The sequence below is a fragment of the Caretta caretta genome, chromosome 3 (genome assembly GCF_965140235.1).
Source record: "Caretta caretta isolate rCarCar2 chromosome 3, rCarCar1.hap1, whole genome shotgun sequence".
Classification (NCBI taxonomy): Eukaryota; Metazoa; Chordata; order Testudines; family Cheloniidae; genus Caretta; species Caretta caretta.
The window spans coordinates 116,503,563-116,517,712 of NC_134208.1; the positions used below are offsets into that span (position 1 = coordinate 116,503,563).

At 44.9% G+C, this 14,150-nt stretch overlaps 1 protein-coding gene and 1 long non-coding RNA gene across 14 annotated transcripts in view; one reads left to right on the top strand and one right to left on the bottom strand.

Moving 5' to 3' along the window:
• The window catches only part of SYNE1 (spectrin repeat containing nuclear envelope protein 1), a 499,708-nt gene that overhangs the window by 274,132 nt on the left and 211,426 nt on the right, over window positions 1-14,150 (bottom strand). For all 13 annotated transcript variants that reach the window (XM_075126812.1, XM_075126813.1, XM_075126818.1 and 10 more), the window contains 7 exons: window positions 9,292-9,479; window positions 8,474-8,597; window positions 7,229-7,395; window positions 6,136-6,289; window positions 5,211-5,839; window positions 4,196-4,375; window positions 984-1,134 (listed from right to left, as the gene is read on the bottom strand). In XM_075126812.1, coding sequence (XP_074982913.1) covers window positions 984-1,134; window positions 4,196-4,375; window positions 5,211-5,839; window positions 6,136-6,289; window positions 7,229-7,395; window positions 8,474-8,597; window positions 9,292-9,479 — 1,593 coding nt within the window. The remainder of the gene's footprint in view (window positions 1-983; window positions 1,135-4,195; window positions 4,376-5,210; window positions 5,840-6,135; window positions 6,290-7,228; window positions 7,396-8,473; window positions 8,598-9,291; window positions 9,480-14,150) is intronic.
• The window catches only part of LOC125634047 (uncharacterized), a 69,575-nt gene that overhangs the window by 28,792 nt on the left and 26,633 nt on the right, over window positions 1-14,150 (top strand). The gene's annotated exons all lie outside the window — the stretch shown is intronic.

Genomic DNA, 14,150 nt, shown 5'->3' on the forward strand with positions numbered 1-14,150 from the left:
TGTCCAGTACTGTATCAAAGTAACCACTTTGGATAAACTAATCCACAGGTGCCGTCTTTCCGAAGTGCTCACCCCCCAGTTCTGACCCAGGCTCCGTCCCCAGTCCACCCAAGGCCCCCACCCACCCCACATTTTCCCACCCTATCCCCACCCCACCTCTTCCCACCCAATTCCACCCCCTCCCCTGAGCGCACCCTGTCTTCACTCCTCCCTTTCCCTCCCAGCCTCCTGCATGCCACAAAACAGCTGTTCATGGTGGGTGGGAGGGAGGGGGAGGTGCTGCTCCATGGGGCTCACTGGCGGGCGGCAAACACTGGGGGGTGGGTGGGGGGAGCTGATAGGAGGGCTGCTGGAAGGTGCTTAGCACCCACCATTTTTTCCCCATGGAGTTGGTGCCTATGAACCATTGCTGGGGGAAGGAGACAGAGAATGTGTCATTTTTCAGAAGCAGAGGCTAATTTGCTGATGTTGCAGCATCAATGCCCTGCATTGTCGTGGAAGAGACCAAAGTTCAGTTATTGTCTTGTCCTTTCATTTTGTTTTCAAGTGAACAAAAATGATCCAAGGGGTTACTATGGCAAAGCATTAGAAACATGTTAGGCATTTTCTTCCTCAGTGCCTTTGAGTAGAGAATCCATCCCCAGTATCTATGCACAGCTTCTCCTTGTATACAAATGTACATTTAAAATCACTGAAGGAATGTACAATATACTTAAAACAATAGAAAAGCAGATGCCTGCAAATTGAAAGGTTTTCCTGCAAAATGTGCAGAGTGTACAGTAATGGCCAGATTCTTCCCGAATCAAAGCCAATGGGAGATTTACCATTGATTTCAGTGGGAAATGATTTGGCACCCAATACTGCAAGGAACTGTAAGCAAGGATCAGACCAACTTCTTTTCAAACACAAAGAGAAATGATTCATCATATTTGTTGAAACGGAAGATCCATTCAATTATTTTTAAATGAAAATAGCTGAATTACCTTTGATAAAGCCCTTCTGACGTCCTCCTGGTCCTTTAAAATGGAGTTGGTCATAGTCACGTTGTCAGCATTCTCTATGACTTTAGTTACTGCCAACTTCAAACTCTGATATTCTTTCATCAGATCAACCAGGATGCAGCACTGCTCCTGTCTATAATGGAAAATAGCTGTGTTGAAAGAATGGTGTTCATTCTGATATTTGTGAATCCAGGAGATGTGACAGAGGCATTTGTCAGGGAGAACTTCCCCCGGAGTGGCCCAGGGGAATCAGGTTAGAATGTTAAAGCAGCAGGATCTATGTGGTTATGTACATAATCATCCTTATCACTTATACAGCACTCTTGGTTCTCAAAGCACTTCACAAAGGAAGGGCCCCACACTGCCATTAAACAGGCGGGGTATCTGAACAAAGCGACTTTCCAAAGGCTACACAGCAGGTCAGAGCTGATAGTAAAACCCAGATTTCTTGATTTCCAGTTCAGTGTCTTACTCACTGGACCATGCTGTCTGAAAACCACAGTGCCATGTAGCTGGCTTCTGATTGTGCGTTTTCAACCTCTTGTCTCAACTAAATTAAATTCAGTGAAGGATTTCAAGCTTCTTGGTTAAAAAGGAAAAAGTAGAAATGAAGGTTGAAGAAGAGGGAGACCTGTCCAGCCTTGCTGATTTTTCAGTCAAAATATTTCCTTTCTTAAGTTTAAAATATTGTTTCACACGCCTCTGGCTTGAGACATTCACCTGGAAATGGGAACAATTTGCTGCTGAAGCCAGATCTTATGATTTTATTTAGGATTTCCCTGCCTAGACAGGGAACTTCAGGTTCAATAGAAGTTTTCAATGAATTCAAGCTCTTCACGAGGAGGAGTCAGACAGAACAGGAAGCCCATATTTCCTTTATATAATTTACTTTGTTATAAACAGTGTTCCATTGACAAAAGGAATTTGAGAGCCACAGGTGGCCAAGTGTGAAAGACGGTCACTTCTGAGTTCATCTCCTTCTCAGGAGCATACCAGAGAAATAATCGTGCACAGCGAGGTCCCCGTTGGCTTACAGCAAAACTAATAATCATATTAGTTAAAAACCGAGAGTTAAAATTACATTTCTTCCGGTCAGAAAAGACTCACTAAGAAACTGACTTTCAGGTACTTATATGGTTCCCATTACAATTGTATCTGACCAACTCACAGTCTTTACTGTATTCATCCTCACAACACCCCTGTGAGATAGGTAGGTGCTGTTATCCCCACTGTACAGATGGGGAGCTCAGGCACTCAGTGACTAAATGACTTCCCATATAGCAAGTCTGACACAACAGGGAATTCAACCCAGCTCTCCTGAGTCCCAGTCTAGCGCTCTAGCCACCAAATCATTCTTTCTCACTGCCATAGCTGGGCTGTAGTTGGGTGAGTTAAAGGGAGCTAAATAACCCAGTTACATAACTCTGACATAGCTCTACCTCTGACTTGCTGTTTTGTGTGTCCTTGGGTAGGTCATTTTGCTGTTCTGACTCAATTTCCCCATATGTAAAATAGAGATAAATACACTTCCACAAAGAGATATTATGTGGATTAGTTAGGTAATGTCTTTTCATTGCTTTGAACATGTACATGTTATTATTATTATTATTATTATTATTATTTATTAAGCAAGTAGGTATGGCTTTATATACGTATGCTATCTTCAGTTCCGAGCGGTGATGTCTGACCTCTGAGACATCCCATGGAAAATATTCCGGAGCGGAGGAACTGGGGGGCATTGGGGCTAGTGCCCCCACAATGGAAATACTGTGGATGTGGATCTATATTTCCACCTCCGTGTGTTATTCTTAAGTGAGTTATTTTATGCCCTCAGGCTGAGTGGGGCTCCGTGGTTGCTGGGAGTGGAGGTGAGAGCAGGACCCAGAGCAGCTGTCGCAGTGGGAGCAGGCAGGAACTGGAATGTTCAGGTTGGGAGCAGCTACCCCAGCAAGAGAGACGCAAATCTCCAGAACCCCCCTCCCAAACTGGAGCTGGTTGCCCCCTCCCAAAGGATCCCATACAGAGCACGCACCCTGACTCCTCTTCCTATTCCTAACTCCCCAACCTCCCCCACTGTCCCTGACTTTTCCCACTCCCCATGTCGAGCAGCCATCCTAACTTCCTCCCACTCCCCAGGTTTAGTACAATGCTTTGTGTGTTTAGGTCTCACTATTCACCTCTGTGCCTCCATTCAAAGTGAGCTTTCACCACCTTATCCATGCCTTTGCAGCACATAAAATAAAGATGAGGGGCAGGTAGTGACCTTGACGGAATAGGTATAAGAGCCTAGTAAATTCAGTCCTTCTCCTCTCCTTTGTTCAGATCTGCACACCTTGTTACCAGATGGATATTGGGAAACTAGAGTGAATTCAAATGAACATAACACCTTTGGTGACTGTGATAAAGGGACTGACAAAGGATGAAATCTATAAAAGTGAAATGCACATAGCTTGGCAAAGTGCCAGTGTGTATACAAATATTTGAAGGGTGTCAGTACTAAGGAGAGGGAGGAATTTTACAGTATAATAAAGAGTCATATTTGAAAGAGCCTACCACTTATTTCAGCAAAAACCAAATGTACAAGCAAAAAACCTTAAAAGTATGTTAGTTTTCTTTTCAAACAAATGCAAATGCAGTTAAGACTGGGAAAAAGTTACTGGAATATATATTGAGAGAATATACTTATATCGACAGATAATACTCAGCAGGGCATGCTGGGGTCTATCTAACAAATGGCTTGAGTTATGATTTTACTCAAAACATATTCTTGAGCTGGGCTGACTGCCTAGAGGGCAGTGCTACATGCAGACATAGAGGAGACTTAAGCTCAGGAGTAGTTTCAAGCCAGTGGAAGATTGGCATGTTGAAGAGGTAGCATACAGGGAAATAGTGCATTATATAAATTCTAATTACATAGTAATCATGTAGTCTTAATGGAGATTTCCTAACTTTCCAGCCATAGGGTAAGTTCAGAAAAGCAAAAAAGAGCACATAATTAATATGGATTTATTAATTAAATCATGTTTGTACAGTACTCCTAAGATATCAAATCATATATGATTGCTAGGTGGTATTATTGTATACTGGAGATGATGTGGCAAAAGAAATAATATTCAAATACCTGAGCTCTCGTCCTCTACCAAAAGAAAGATACTTCTTCTCCCTCATTTTAAGTATATTCAAAATCTACTTACTTTTCATGGATTAGTTTCTTGGTATCCTCCCAGGTAGCTTCCAAACGATTTATCTCTTTGTCAATTTCAGGCGCTAATGTTATATCCTTCTGGGCCATTTGTTTTGCTTTGTCCATCAACCACTGCAGTTCATGCTGGTGAGAATTCAGTTCATCCTCTAGTTGGTTAAATATCTTTAATCTGCAAATTAGAAGAGTGGTTACACATTTACTTCTTAGCTTCACTGAAAATGAAATGAGAGCGAGAAAGGGCGAGATTGCATATAAAATACATCTGATGGTCAATTTTTGGCTTTAGATGTAACAGTGTGAATCTGGGACAACTCTGCTGAAGACGAAGTTACACTGGATTGATGCTGGTGAAACTAAGATCAGAATCTAGGCCTCTGTGTTTCTATAACCGCACATGCATACGCCCCCTCTCCTTACTTCCCACACAAAGTGAACTTGGAAATATTCTTCTAGAATTTTAGAATCCCTTTTAAGTAAGTCCCCTTTATAATCTGAAAGTTTATTACAGTTAATGGGTTCCATTCATGCCCTGCTAATGTGTGACTATACAATCTGCAATGTCTGTGCTAATGGAAGCAGCTGTGCCCCAAGAAAGGGCTATCAGTTTTTGTACGCCACTTTACAGTATGGATTCTCTCAGGATAAAGCAATTTTTATTGGCAGGGATTTCACCATGTGCTTTTCCAGAGAAAGAGCTCTGAGAGATGTGCTGAAACAGAGCATCTGCCGAGTGTTCTGGATATGCCCTCTCTTCTGCCAGACTGCTCACTTTTGGAACTGTGCTGGCTGGCTCCACAGATTGTCTGTAACTTGCGCCACTGCAACCTTTTCCTCTGCAGACTTTCTACCATTGGAGACCTAGATCTCCCAGGAGTGAATTTAACCCAAGGAATAAAATGATTATGGAGTAGTCTAAGTCATCAAAACATCTAATACTATGGAATACAAGCAAAAAAAAAAAAAGGCACCAAAGATCAAGCACTTCCTAAGATTCGTGTTTTTACCTTTGTTGAAGTGCCTGAAGTGTTGGCTCCTTCAATCCTTCTTTGTCAGCTCTTTCCTCAATATCTTCAATGCTCTTTAACGTCTGTTCTTTATGTTCCATGAAAGACTTCTGTAAGGCTCCAAGGGCTTCTGCTTCACTCTGCTTGGTTCCCAACAGATTTTGGACTGACTCCAGTTCTAAACACAGATTATCAGCCACAGCCCTACAGGATGTCCTCTGCTCAGAACTTCCATGTCTTAGATGATACTGGGCTTTTGTAAGGGCTCCATCCAAACTGATTGCAGCAGGTGGTAATTTGTTAATATCTTGAACAACATCCCTCAGTTCCTTCTCCAGCAGTTCTGATTTTGCCTTATCCATGTTTCTAGTAGTCTCTACTGTCTGCCTCAGGTGATGAAGCACACTTGATGCAGCAGCATGTAATTCTAAGAACACCCCAAGCTGATTCAGAGCCTCTTGTCTTCGTCTGGTTATATGACTGGCCTCCTGGAAGAGCTGGAAGCAGTCATCAGCCTTCCCCTGTAGCATGTGGTGGTCCTCTGGGCTACTAAAAGAACACAGCTTTTCTACGTGTTCCCTCAGACTTTGAAGTTCCTGTTTCTTGCTTTCCACTTCCATAGAGTGGTCCTTTTAGAAAGACAGGAAACAAACTGATTTTCCATACAAGGGTTCAGAGAGAAGTCTTGACAAAAGAAATATGCAAGCTCATCCGTACAATTATTACTAAATAGAACCCAGTAGGAACAATACTGCATTGCTGATTTGCATTAACCCAATCAAAAAAGTGAACTGTGTAATATGGACAATCAGATTTCCAACAGGTTAAGCAGCTTCATCATAGTTTTAGCTGCATGGTCTTTGGAACGCACTGTGCATGGGATACTTTTCTTTATATTTTTGAATATTTCAACTGGATAGCTTACCTGATTGCGGCATACAGCTGTGTGCTGATCAGCTGTGTTTATCTCAGAAGTGGCTTGCAATTCACCAAGAAACTGGTTAATCCAGTCTGAAAAACTGAGCAGCAGTTCATCAAACTCCCCATGTTCAGCAACAAGAGACTGAAGGAAACTGATCCTACAGGATATCAGGTATAAAAATGAAAAGTTAACTTCAGTGTGAGTGAGTCACTGTGATTAATCAAAACCACAGCTGACTAGACAGTATTAAAATACATTCTAGGTGAGAGGAGAGAGAGAGAGAATGAAACTCATGGGAGCAAAGGTTACAGGAATGGGCCAATGATCTTAAACTTGAATTTTCAGACATAACAATTCTGTTTAAAGTAACTTCAAGCAAGTACACTTTAGGCTCCATCCTGAAAGGTGCTGAGGAGTACTCAAGATTAAGCCATTGCATACTAAACTGAAAAAACCCTGCTATATCATTTCCTATGCAGGAGAAGACTGAACGGGGACAAGAAATGCTGCGAGATTTCCCTTTCAGAATTGCATACATATTTCCCTTGAGAGAGTTGACGTTCTCTCTGAAGAAGTAAAATGTTTAGGCCCCAAAATCAGGGGATACTTGAGATCCATGTGAATCCACGGAGACAAGAATATCTCAGTGGATTCTAACTCACAGCTGCTATCACATGACTTTTGCAGAGGTCAAGCTCTCTCACCAGCTGCTAGACCTGGGCCTCCCCACAAAAGGAAGTTCCTTCGTACTGAGCAGGAAAGCGGGGTAAGTTAATGCCAACGTTAACTTATAAGAGGAAGTTCCATGGTATTTGTGTGGGGACAATACTGCCTCCATCACCTGCCCCACCCTCCTCCTAGCACACAGATCCTCAGCACTTCCACTGGAGTAGGGGAAGAATGATGTCACAGAGGCAGCATGCTGGATCTGTTGGATTCCCATACTCTCCACTTCTGCGAGCATATGGCCCATAAAACCTAACATTTCCAGCGTTACACTGTAAAGCTGTGACTGAGGCAGGGTATTCTTCATCTGCATTGTTGATTACTATTTTTGAGCATGTAAACCATGTTATACACACCCTGAAACACATACCTCTTGCTAACAGTCTGTGGTAAAGCTTTCCATCTCCCATCCAGCTCTTTGAACTCTTGTTTCATTGCTTTCACACTTTCTTTGGAAGCTGTTGTGAACAGTGACTCATTTAATTGTAATAGGCTGGTATACAGTGAAGCACGGGATGTAATATCAGCTTGCAAATGCTGGGGAACAGTAGATTGCACTTTTTAGGGTAAATACAGTATCATAATATGCAAGTAAACATGTCAGTCTGCAGTCAGCTGGGGAGCGCCAACACACTACTCTGAGTCAAGACTCAGGTATGACCAAATCTTACAGATGTTCAGGGTTTTTAGGACGTCTAGGCACTCAGCAAGTGCTCAGTACCTCTTGAAGGGCAAGGCTTTGAATCTTTCTCATGTTCGTGAGCACTTATTCAAACAAGTAGACAATGAAGCTGTTTGTGAGATTAAGTGCTCACACAACAGTAATGGCTACAAAATCTAGCCCAGAATTTGGTCCTTGTCACCAGTGCTAGAGCTGTGTGAAAAAAATCACACTTTGGCCTGAACAAAGAAAAACCTCTCCATTCTCTTCAGTGCTGAAATGATTCACTGGATTTGTAAAAAAGAGCTGCTTTTGCCCAAATGTTTCCCATTAGTCCACTACAACACAGAGCACTTGTTCACAGGGGAAAAGTGCCTCAGAGCTGTGTGAAATTTTACATTCAAAAACCCAGTGGAAGTGCTGCAAAATCACCATTTCCATTCTGAATCCAAAATCCCTGCCTGCTTTGCTCTCGGAAAACTCTTCTCATACATGAAAAAAATACACAAGTGTGTGACCTAAAGAAAATACAGCCCTGCAGTCTGAAGATCCTGTGGCACTCACTCTGAAGCCCCTCAGTCCCTGATGGATGGTAGGGTATCCTGTAGCACTCTTCCCCAGGAAACAGCATATACTAATTGCAAAATAAAATTCTTCCTTCAAACCCCCCCTCCAATTTTGCCTGCACTTTGATAAATGCTAATATCTTTTCTATGTTTGTACAGCACCTAGCACACTGAGGTCCTAGTCCATGAATGGGGCTCCAAGGCACTATGATAATAAATGAATCAATAAATAATAATGTAAGTGATTTCAGCTGAGTGAATCTCTGCAATTCACCTTTAGACAGATTGTCAGAGGTCAAATGAGCAGATCCAATCCTAGAAAGCTACAGAAAAGCCAATCCGTAAAAGCAGGTACACTTCTGGACTAACTTTCAATCCCAAAATTTACCTGTACTGACTGTAATTCACCTTCCAGTTTGATTCTGTCAGCAGAAACATACTGCTCTGGAGGTCTGGCTGCAGTTTCACACCTCTCCAACCAGTTCCGGAAGATAGATAGCTCCTTCTCCTGCCTAACAAAAGCATGGCATAGAACAGGGATCTCAAATTCGAATCACCAGGAGGGCCACATGAGGACTAGTACATTGGCCCAAGGGCCACATCACTGACACCTTTCCATATAAAGGTACAAAAGCCCTCCCCGCACCTGGCCCCACCCCCACTGCACCCCTTCCATGATGCCCAGCCCCTGCCCCGCCTCTTCCCACCCCTTCCCTGCCCCCATTCCAAACCCTTCCCCAAAGTCCCCACCCCAACTCCGCCCCCTCCCTGCCCCGCCTCTTCCCACCCCTTCCCTGCCCCCATTCCAACCGCTTCCCCAAATCCCGGCCCCAGCCCTGCCTCTTCTCCACCTCCTCCCCTGAGCGCGCAGCTCCCTGCTCCTCTCCCCTCCTTCCTGGAAAACGCTAAGCGCAGCCAAACAGTTGTTTGTTGGTGAGAAGTGCCTGGAGGTAGGCAGAGGAGCATAGACACGGAGCCCTGGGGGGAGGGAGAGCAGCGGGGAGGGGAGCTTGGTGGCCCGCAGGAAATAACTTTAGGCGCGGGGGGGGGGGGCTGAGCTTGGTGGGCCGCAGGAAATAACCCCACAGGCCATGTGTTTGAGACCCCCAGCATAGAACATTACCGACTCAAGTGCCCCATGTTTTCTTGGACTATCTGCAGAAAAGTCTCTGTATTTGTCAAACTAAAGGAGAGCGGGTTACTCACCTCTGCCACTGTGCTAACACAGTCTCTAGTAAGGTTTGTTTTTCTTTAGCTCTTCCTAGCAGCTTTTCATATCTCTCCTGTAACACTGTAACCTCTTGAATAGCTTTTTCTGTGTTGGTGACCTTATGGGCAGAGGCTAAGAGGGAGGTCACAGTGTTGTTCAATTTTCCCAGAGCCTGGCAGAGATCCTGTTGATGGTGATAAGGGAATAAAAGCCACAAACAGAATAAACAAACAATAACACTCATGAGCCAACTCCTATTCCTCTACAGGAGCTCAAAGGAGGCCACAGAATTGGTAAGGTTTCTCTATACATGAAGGGAAAAGTAATGCACAGAGAGGACTCCTCAATCCCTGAATGGCACGGAGCATTACTTCAGAAGTGCTTGGATTTGATCCATGCTACTCTTTGGGAGGCAGGCCAGGGAAGTGGCAGGAGTGGGCCAGGACATCAATAACTACCAAGATCCAGTGGCACAAATCCTGCTGAAAGAAGCACAGTATCTGCAGCACTGCTACAGCCCACGGATCATGGAGTTACTGCATAGGTGCTCCATGACCTTAGAATCATAGAATCATAGAATATCAGGGTTGGAATGGACCCCAGAAGGTCATCTAGTCCAACCCCCTGCTCGAAGCAGGACCAATTCCCAGTTAAATCATCCCAGCCAGGGCTTTGTCAAGCCTGACCTTAAAAACCTCTAAGGAAGGAGATTCTACCACCTCCCTAGGTAACGCATTCCAGTGTTTCACCACCCTCTTAGTGAAAAAGTTTTTCCTAATATCCAATCTAAACCTCCCCCACTGCAACTTGAGACCATTACTCCTCGTTCTGTCATCTGCTACCATTGAGAACAGTCTAGAGCCATCCTCTTTGGAACCCCCTTTCAGGTAGTTGAAAGCAGCTATCAAATCCCCCCTCATTCTTCTCTTCTGCAGGCTAAACAATCCCAGCTCCCTCAGCCTCTCCTCATAACTCATGTGTTCTAGACCCCTAATCATTTTTGTTGCCCTTCGCTGGACTCTCTCCAATTTATCCACATCCTTCTTGAAGTGTGGGGCCCAAAACTGGACACAGTACTCCAGATGAGGCCTCTCCAATGTCGAATAGAGGAGAACGATCACGTCCCTCGATCTGCTCGCTATGCCCCTACTTATACATCCCAAAATGCCATTGGCCTTCTTGGCAACAAGGGCACACTGCTGACTCATATCCAGCTTCTCATCCACTGTCACCCCTAGGTCCTTTTCCGCAGAACTGCTGCCTAGTCATTCGGTCCCTAGTCTGTAGCGGTGCATTGGATTCTTCCATCCTAAGTGCAGGACCCTGCACTTATCCTTATTGAACCTCATCAGATTTCTTTTGGCCCAATCCTCCAATTTGTCTAGGTCCCTCTGTATCCTATCCCTGTCCTCCAGCGTATCTACCACTCCTCCCAATTTAGTATCATCCGCAAATTTGCTGAGAGTGCAATCCACACCATCCTCCAGATCATTTATGAAGATATTGAACAAAACCGGCCCCAGGACCGACCCTTGGGGCACTCCACTTGATACCGGCTGCCAACTAGACATGGAGCCATTGATCACTACCCGTTGAGCCCGACAATCTAGCCAGCTTTCTACCCACCTTATAGTGCATTCATCCAGCCCATACTTCCTTAACTTGCTGACAAGAATACTGTGGGAGACCGTGTCAAAAGCTTTGCTAAAGTCAAGAAACAATACATCTACTGCTTTCCCTTCATACACAGAACCAGTAATCTCATCATAAAAGGCAATTAGATTAGTCAGGCATGACCTTCCCTTGGTGAATCCATGCTGGCTGTTCCTGATCACTTTCCTCTCATGCAAGTGCTTCAGGATTGATTCTTTGAGGACCTGCTCCATGATTTTTCCAGGGACTGAGGTGAGGCTGACTGGCCTGTAGTTCCCTGGATCCTCCTTCTTCCCTTTTTTAAAGATTGGCACTACATTAGCCTTTTTCCAGTCATCCGGGACTTCTCCCGTTCGCCACGAGTTTTCAAAGATAATGGCCAATGGCTCTGCAATCACAGCCGCCAATTCCTTTAGCACTCTCGGATGCAACTCGTCCGGCCCCATGGACTTGTGTACGTCCAGCTTTTCTAAATAGTCCCTAACCACCTCTATCTCCACAGAGGGCTGGCCATCTCTTCCCCATTTTGTGATGCCCAGCGCAGCAGTCTGGGAGCTGACCTTGTTAGTGAAAACAGAGGCAAAAAAGCATTGAGTACATTAGCTTTTTCCACATCCTCTGTCACTAGGTTGCCTCCCTCATTCAGTAAGGGGCCCACACTTTCCTTGGCTTTCTTCTTGTTGCCAACATACCTGAAGAAACCCTTCTTGTTACTCTTGACATCTCTTGCTAGCTGCAGCTCCAGGTGCGATTTGGCCCTCCTGATATCATTCCTACATGCCCGAGCAATATTTTTATACTCTTCCCTGGTCATATGTCCAACCTTCCACTTCTTGTAAGCTTCTTTTTTATGTTTAAGATCCGCTAGGATTTCACCATTAAGCCAAGCTGGTCGCCTGCCATATTTACTATTCTTTCGACTCATCGGGATGGTTTGTCCCTGTAACCTCAACAGGGATTCCTTGAAATACAGCCAGCTCTCCTGGACTCCTTTCCCCTTCGAGTTAGTCCCCAGGGGATCCTGGCCATCCGTTCCCTGAGGGAGTCAAAGTCTGCTTTCCTGAAGTCCAGGGTCCATATCCTGCTGCTTACCTTTCTTCCCTACGTCAGGATCCTGAACTCAACCAACTCATGGTCACTGCCTCCCAGATTCCCATCCACTTTTGCTTCCCCCACTAATTCTACCCGGTTTGTGAGCAGCAGGTCAAGAAAAGCGCCCCCCCTAGTTGGCTCCTCTAGCACTTGCGCCAGGAAACTGTCCCCTACGCTTTCCAAAAACTTCCTGGATTGTCTATGCACCGCTGTATTGCTCTCCCAGCAGATATCAGGAAAATTAAAGTCACCCTTAGAGAAAGGATTCCAACACCTCTGTCCCCCAACAAAGGTCCACTGCACAATGCTTCTTTTCTCATTAGGTCAGAGAATTTGTATTTTATTAGAAACAAACAAAATAAGCACATCAGACACAAAGGGTATATAGTGCTTGGGGAAAGAATCCTTGTAAACAATTTTAGGGAAAAACCCAGACAACTATGAAATGGACTGGACAGGCTGTGCTTGGCACAAGGCTTGGTTGGGGGCCAAAGGTCCAGATTCCCTAGCAGCTGCCTAAGGGCTATTCTAATTTACTTTGGCAGCTCATAGCCCTACAGGGTCATTCCAGCAGCTGAGGATAGCTATAGAGTAGGGACATTCAGCCATGCCCTATGTGCTGGAGTGGGGGAAGGCATGAGAACAGTTACAGTGGATATACACTAACTTAGGCAAAGGGAATCCTGCACTAACCAGCTATGCCAGTCTTAGGGCAGTCTTGTAAGTGCCATCTGAGGAGAACTGGGGCTAAAATGTCTACATGGAAACAAACCAGAAATAATTATAATGATTTTAAAAAGGGAAGACTGACCCCTCCTCCCAACCACCACCACATAATCCTAGAATTGCAATAGCAAAGCACTTCTACCAAATGAATAACAAGGTGTGGGAAAGGATGCAATTATAGTACATCATAGAAGAATCAGTCTACAGTGGGTAACTCATAAAGAAACAAGAACAGCACAGAAAGGAATGCTAATATTTTAAAGTAAATAAGGATGCAGAATTTGTTCTCAAAAGGTTAAATTATCATGATACAGTATTCATTAGAAATGCTTAAGCGCCAAGCCCATTATGATTGCTTAACAAACAATAATGGTAAAAACAATAGTAGAAACCTAGCGTATGGCTACACATCCTACATGCAACGATATTTTTTTCCTCATTAAACAGGCCTCTGTTGTTGCTATTATCTACAACTTTTTGCAGTTTAAGGGCTAGATCGTCCTTCCAGATGGCCTTTGCAAGCAGCTGTCATTTACTTCAATAAGAATTATGTACACATATCTGCAAGGGCATTCTGACCAAAGATTTGTATTTATTTTCTTAGAGGAAATAAGAGAGAAGTAATGATGAATGTGTATGTAATATAGAGAGAGAGGTGAACCAAAACCCTGGAGGAAACTCCCTTGAACTCTGGTTTTTTGAAATCTGAATCCAGATCCAAATTTTGCAAATTATCTGTATCTCTACAATGGACGAAACCCAAACCCAAAAAGGAAACTCCCCCAGAGTTCTAGAAGCTAGAAATCTGGTTCTAGATCTGAATTTTGTAGCTTGAGCCCATGTCTAGTGTGAATAGTCAGAGCGATAAAGGGAAAACAGACAAAAGAAAATCCATTTCTAATCATAGATTTCTATAAACCAGAGGTAACCAACCGGTCGATCACAATCGACTGGCTGATCCTGGAGTCTCTGCCAGTCGATCGTGATCTCCAGCCACTAAAAATCCAGTGGTGCAGTGGGGCTAAGGCAGTCTCCCTGCCTGCCCTGGCCCCACGCCACTCCCAGAAGTGGCCAGCATGCCCCTGAGGCCCCGGGGGGAGGGGGAGGAGAGGCAGGCGGTCTCCGTGTGCTGCTCCTGCCTGCAAGCACCACCCCCCACAGCTCCCATTGGCCAGAAACTGTGGCCAATGGAAACTGCGGGGGCAGTGCCTGCGGAGAGGGGCAGCACGCAGAGCCATGTTTCCCCCCCCCCAAAGGGCAGCAGGGGTGTGCTGACCGCTTCCGGGAGCGGTGTGGGGCCGGGGCAGGCAGGGATGTACTGCCCGCTGCCTGGGAGCCACCTCCCCAGCCCTGAGTCCCCTCCCGGAGCCAGCACCCCATACCC